The sequence below is a fragment of the Ursus americanus genome, chromosome X, assembly GCF_024610735.1.
Source record: "Ursus americanus isolate L20-20 chromosome X, mUrsAme1.1.p, whole genome shotgun sequence".
Lineage (NCBI taxonomy): Eukaryota > Metazoa > Chordata > Mammalia > Carnivora > Ursidae > Ursus > Ursus americanus.
In genome coordinates, this window is record NC_142164.1 from 40,622,416 (window position 1) to 40,629,084 (window position 6,669).

General features: G+C 41.1%; 1 protein-coding gene across 1 annotated transcript; it reads left to right on the forward strand.

The window, feature by feature from the left end:
* The first annotated feature begins 1,888 nt into the window (after window positions 1-1,888).
* Window positions 1,889-5,473, forward strand: SERPINA7 (serpin family A member 7). Its single transcript, XM_045805396.2, has 4 exons — window positions 1,889-2,507; window positions 3,556-3,829; window positions 4,562-4,709; window positions 5,247-5,473. Exons 1-4 carry the CDS (start codon window positions 1,889-1,891, stop codon window positions 5,448-5,450), a joined length of 1,245 nt encoding a protein of 414 aa, XP_045661352.1. The 3' UTR covers window positions 5,451-5,473.
* Window positions 5,474-6,669: the final 1,196 nt, after the last annotated feature.

Consider the following 6,669-nt stretch of genomic DNA (forward strand, 5'->3'; position numbering starts at 1 on the left):
AAAAGACACATCTCCTAGCATGAATCTGGACCTGCCAGCTCTAATAATTATCTTTCTCTTTTGTTATAGATGAAGGATTTGGCAGCTAAAGCAATCATTCAAAGTTCCATCTTTATCATTTTTCACTTTTTTCCTTTCGGCCTTGGTTTTGTGCATCAGCTTTGAAATTATCATCCCAGGGTTAATTCTGGGGTTAATGAATAACTAAGAGTGTTCTACTTTTGCAATACAGGGCATGTTATAAAGATGGAAAAATTTTGCTTTCTGAGAGATGCAAGTAGCTTCTTGGACATGTGCTGTAAGTACTTTTTTCCTCTCTCTTTGGGAAATTTGGACATCTCTATCAGCAAGTCGGAATCCCAGATAACTATGTGCTCCAAATTACTAGCTCCAGAGGCCAAGGTCTAAGTGTGGTCATCTGATAATTGACCTCTTACCAGCTTCTGCAACTTTTACAGAGAGAGGATTCTGATGACATATAGATATTGGATAGAGGTGTAGAAGCAGGGCGTCAGGGTGGGAGAAACTGGAGATAGCATGACCTGCTAGGAGATGGTGAAGTAGTTCAGGCCATGAACTGAGACAGTGGCAGGAGAAAGATGTTTTCAGAGACATTTAGTAGTACTACTCAGAAGGCATCATGACTCAATAGATGTAGGGAATAAGAATGAAGGAAGCCCCTAGGATGACTCTGAGGTTTCTGGCACAGAAGTCTCAGTAGATAGTGATATAGAATGAAGATGAAGGAGCAGGTTTGAGAGCTAGGGAGATGTTATAATTACCATTGGAAACATGGAGATTTCCAAATTGAAACTGAGGTATTTGTGGAACATTCTGGTGGCTACAGCCAGTAGGAAGTTGGACAAATATCTGGTAACACAGGGTAGTCATCTGTACTAGAGTAAGTAGTTTTGTGTGGTGACTGATGAGCTCCTAGGTGTAGATGAGATCACTCAGGAAAGGGATGGAGAACTGAATAAGGACTTCTGTCCTGACTCCATGGGTCTTTTCCTTCTGATCACTCATGTCCATGGTCACTGGATTCCATAGCCAAATTCCTTACTCCACTGCCTTATACCTTTCCAGGCTCAGAGAATACTACACCATATTTTTTTGGTTTCTATTCTAATAATTAAAACAATAACATGAGTGAGTGTAATAATAATAGTGTTAAGATGTCTTGTAATTTAGAAATGACTCCTTAGATATACTGATGGTGAGAGAGATCTAAACTGTAAAAAAGTTACACTTTCATCTTTCTGTTGTTTGGAAATACTTCTGTGGTTTCTGTGCATTGCATGAATGATTTAACTTCAGTTCATGGTCTTGTACATGGCTCCTTAAACTTTCCATCCCACCCAAAATATCCTGTGAAAATTATTCTCTTTTGCCTGTTATCCAAAAGAATGTACAGATATTCTCTCATCTCATCTCTTGAAGATTTTATCTTAAAAAATGGTATATTAAAAAAAATCCAAAATTCTAATTTATAAAAATTAACATAAGCAGAGGGAGTGCTAATTTTATCAAAGGATTCCTCCCTCTCTAAAAGGCTGCTTCTGGTTGAAATAAAAAATAATTTAATTTTCATAAATGTAATTTGCTCACAGAGTTTTCATATGTTTCTATTATATTTGAAAGACAGTCCATGCCATTGATGCCCCCAGCAAGCTACCTTTCCTACTCTCTGTCCCTATTAGATGTGTCTTCAGTTGTTCAGAGAAGAGAGGCCTCCGCACAGCCCCTGGTGAGCACACCATTAAATATTTTCTATTGTTTTACTAATCTTGATGGGTAATTATTATGTTTCCAGCTAAGACTTTTCATCCAGCTAAGATCCCCCAATGGTTCTCTCACCTCATGTCTTATAGATTACCTTCCTTCCAAAATGCCACTGTTCCTCTATCTGGTTCTCTTGGTACTTGAGCTTCATTGTGCACCACCTAACAGAGCTGAAGGCAAAGTAACCACCTGCAATTCCTCCCAACAAAATGCCACTTTCTATAAGATGTCATCCATCAATGCTGACTTTGCATTTAACCTGTACCGGAGGTTCACTGTGGAGACCCCAGATCGAAACATCTTCTTTTCCCCTGTGAGCATTTCTGCAGCTTTAGCCATGCTCTCCTTTGGGGCTTGCTACAGCACCCAAACTCAAATCCTGGAAAGCTTGGGGTTTAACCACACAGACACCCCAATGACAGAGATCCAGCAGGGCTTCCAGCACCTGATCTGTTCACTGAATTTTCCAAAGAAGGAGTTAGAATTACAAATGGGAAATACCCTCTTCATTGGGAAGCAGCTGAAACCATTGGCACAGTTCTTGGATGATGTCAAAAGCCTCTATGCGACTGAGGTATTTTCTACCGACTTCTCCAATGTTTCTGCAGCCCAGCAGAAGATCAACAGTCATGTGGAGAAGAAAACTAAAGGGAAAGTTGTAGGCCTCATCCAAGACCTCAAGCCAAACACCATCATGGTCCTGGTGAACTATATTCACTTTAAAGGTAAGGCTCTAAGATATACATTCCTAGGTCAGGGTTCCCATAATTTGGTGCGGCTCTCTGAGAAGCTCATAATCTCTTCTCACTGGCATCAGTAGGTGTCCCTCATACCACAGTGACCTGATCCACTGTACATAGCTGTGTGTAGTTTTGGATCTTCCAGGAGGGACACATAGCGCTGTGGATGAACCCAGAAGATTTCTAGGTAGAAGGCACTTTCAGAGAGCTGAGTGACAATGGTATGAACATCCTGCTAGAGAATCATGGTTTCCAAAAGATTTGGTGAGGTTGGATGAGCTTGTGCTTGGAAGGTAAACAGACTTAGGTTTAAACCCTACTGTGTCCCTCACTTGCTGTGCATTCTTGGGCATGTTACTAAATATTTCTATCATGTACGATGCACCCACTATGTGCTAAGCACCATGCTACATGTGTGGTTTGCACACATTGTCTCATCTAATCCTCACAAGGGCCCAAGTTCACAGCTAATGAGTTTCAGAGCTGGTATTCACACCCAGGTTTGTCTGATTCTAAAGCTAGTGCTTGTAACAACAAGAAACATGTGACTCTTTTCTGAAGGTGCTGTGCCCAAATGATTTCTCCTGGTTCTACAGCACATGTCACCCATGTTTGGTGGAGGAGTGAACAATTGTTGGCCACAAACCATACACTTGTAGATGGATAAAACTGCAGAACAGATCTGTTGTCTCATTTCACCCTGTGTGTTGGATGTGCTTATACCTTTTTATGGAAGAAGAAACTGTGGCTCTGATGGGTTTAGTGTAAGTATAGTGGTTTTGGACATAGATGGAACAGTGGTTTAGCATGGAGTCCAACAGTCCTGGGTGTGACTCTTGGCTCTAACATGGGCTAGCTGGGAGACCATGCAAAGTCACTTTCTCTCGCTGGTCCTCAATCACTTGTAAAACTGGTCGACAGTTCGTACCTACCTCTGTGGTGGTCTTAATTACCAGATGAGATGACTGATGGAAAAAGTCCACTGGAATTAATACTGGTTTTAAAAAGAACTATTTTCTCTCTGTATTTTAAGCCCAGTGGGCAAATCCTTTTGATCCATCCAAGACAGAAGAGGGTTCCAGCTTCTCAGTGGACAAAACCACAACAGTGCAAGTGCCCATGATGCACCAGATGGAACAATACTATCACCTGGTGGATACGGACCTGAACTGCACAGTGCTTCAAATGGACTACAGCAAGAATGCTCTAGCACTCTTCGTCCTTCCCAAAGAGGGTCAGATGGAGTGGGTGGAAGGGGCCATGTCATCTAAAACACTGAAGAAGTGGAACCGCTTACTTCAGAAGGGGTAAACATCTTAGATGATATGAGAAGTAGAGGGTGGGCGTAATGTTATAAGTGAGACAGAGTTCAGCAGAAACCCAGAGGCAGAATTACCCTGAACCACTTAATAGCTGTGTGATAACTACTAAAGTATACCTAGATCATACTCTGTGTCAGTCCCTTTGCCAAGCACTTTACATACTTCATTTCATTTAAGCACATCAACAAACCTGCAAAGGAGATGGTATCATAGGTATATTTCAGGTGAGGAGTCAGGGCTAGAAAGAGAAAATGAACTCTCTAAAGCCAGTCAGTTAGTAAACTGATGTCTTCCCAGAAGCCAGTTAGAGTCTAGGCCGTGAGTAGGATTTTGATATTAAGAGGTAGATGAGCATCCATATTGGCTGGGAGTGTTAAATGGAAAACCATGAAAATTTCCAGGTGGTACCAATTGACATCCATGTTGTTGACTCCCTAACCTTGGCCAACATCCCAGAGATGTTTTTTTTATTATTATTATAAATGAGACACAGCTCCCTACTTCTGGTGCTATAGACCAACATTGGCTGAAATAGAGTTCATTTATTTCAGGACAAATTCTGAGGCGCTGACACCATTTGTTGACCTGAATAGCAATCGTTGACAATACTTAGGGGAGAAGCAGAGCCCAACATAATACAATGATGACAGACAGAGGAAGGGAATCATGAGCTTGGTGTGCTGATAGCCATGTGTTACCTCTCCCTTTCCCCTACAGATGGATTGACTTGTTCGTTCCAAAGTTTTCCATTTCTGCCACATATGACCTTGGAGCCATCTTTCTGAAGATGGGCATCCAGAATGCCTTTGCTGATAATGCCAATTTTCTTGGACTTATGGGGGACAACGGTCTTAAATTTTCCAATGTAAGTTGGTAGATTGGAGTTCCTTGAATGTATGAGCTGGATGGGCCAGTAAGAGTCAGTTAAGTCAATTCTCTCATTTGATTAATGAGGATGCTGAAACGAAGAGAAGCAGAATGACTCCTTCTATGCCAGATTCACTCCACAGTCATTCTCATTACCCCCAACAAGTCACTGTGATAGTTAATTTCATCCCTGACCTTCATGTCCTAAAACAATTCTGTTAGAAAAACTTAATGATGGGAATTAATTCTGGTGAGATAGCGCTCTGGAGGAGGTGGAAGGGGAAGAGGAAAGCATAAAAAGTGATTTCTAGAGGCAGAAAGCCATGGAAAAATTGGTGATTCCCTAACAGCTAGCTCTAAAATCACCAGAGATTGAATAACTACACTTAGCCAAGTAGCCTTCATATTCAAGCACCATCAACAGTGTGATAAAGGGGTAGCCCTGTCCTTCTTTTTCCTTTCCTGCTTTCAGACTGTTCCAAAGACCTTTCCTGTTACTTGAGATCAGCAGAGTTTGTTCCTCCCCTTCCCACAGGCTGCCCACAAGGCTGTGCTGCACATTGGTGAAAGGGGAACTGAAGCTGTAGTTGTCCCTGAAGTCAGATTCCTGGATCAGCCTGAGATAACTCTCCTTCACCCTGTCATCCAATTTGATAGATCCTTTCTGTTGTTGATTTTGGAGAAAAGCACCAAGAGCATTCTCTTTCTAGGGAAAGTTGTGGACCCAACGGAAGTATAATTGGGAAATAGGTGGTTGGCTAATTGCATGTGCTTTTTGCAATAAAAAAATAAATAAATGGTGTGGTTTGATGTGATCAGTATGGGCTTGGACATGCTTTCTTTTGTGCAGGAAGCGGGTGAAGATTGGACCAAATCCGAACTGTATTGGGTGTGAAAGAAGACACTCCTATAACCAAATATTCAGAGAGTCAATGAATGACTCATTACCCAAAGCACAAAAAGGTACCATGTCAGTGCATTACTCTGTCAAAATGCCTGCCCCCTACAACCCCTTAAGTTAGCTCCAAGGAATTTGACTGAGCTGGCAAGTGGATCCTCTTCTGCCCTCTGGAGAATAGTTAAAATTCAGGTCAGACCCTCATAGCTCATTATTCTAACAAGATTCTAATAATGATTCTTGTTAGAACGGCCATTGTCAGGTTGTAAAAAGGTGCTTCCACTCCAGGGCTGAGTAACAGACTGACAGCTACTGCTAGGGATCTGACATTTGTGACCTAACAAGTATGGGACAAAAGAGAAAAAGAGATAAATTTCCCTGTACAAAGCCACCTTCTCCCCACAAAAATGTTTCCTTGTTGCTAATTTATACACTTGGATTGGAGAAAGAAAGTCATTCATTCACACCATATCTCATAGCCCTTCATCTTCTGGAAAGACTACTTTCCAAATGTTGCATCCCTGTCTCAATCGCTCAATTACAAATCTCCTGGTTAGTCTATCTTTTTGTATTGATTCTTACTGAAATTTGATACTTCCCTATCTGCAAATTCTTTCCTTTTTCTGTGTAGGCCATCACATCCCTACTCACCAAACTAGATTTCATCTTAAACTATATGTACTCAAAGGCCCAGTATTAGAATTCAGTACACATAAATGGCACAGTGAGTGTTGATATAATGTCTGAAATTCTAGCCCTAAGGTGAAACTCTTCAGCAGCAGGGAAATAATAACAAATGCATAAGTACTTTTGCAGATATTGTGCTTCCAGGCCGAAATAATTATTTATGTTTAGAAAAGTATGTAGCCCAAACATTCTAGTGTTTTCTTATTAGACCCATTTGCATGGAGATTTGCTCACTCCTGGTATAGTTTACATATTGATTTTTGTGAATAAACAATTGAAAGCCCAGAGAAGGAAAGTGAGTTGTGGTACAGAAAATTTATTGCTAACATGGAGTTTAGTTTCACTGAAGTTACACAGCAATTGGCTCTGCTAC

What these genes read in the sequence shown, in the direction of transcription:
- SERPINA7 (XM_045805396.2), top strand. Translation starts at nt 1,889, where the DNA reads ATGCCACTGTTCCTCTATCTGGTTCTCTTGGTACTTGAGCTTCATTGT. An exon ending in AACCGCTTACTTCAGAAGGG is followed by an intron (nt 3,830 to 4,561) that starts GTAAACATCTTA and finishes TTTCCCCTACAG; the next exon opens with ATGGATTGACTTGTTCGTTC. An exon ending in ACGGTCTTAAATTTTCCAAT is followed by an intron (nt 4,710 to 5,246) that starts GTAAGTTGGTAG and finishes CCCTTCCCACAG; the next exon opens with GCTGCCCACAAGGCTGTGCT.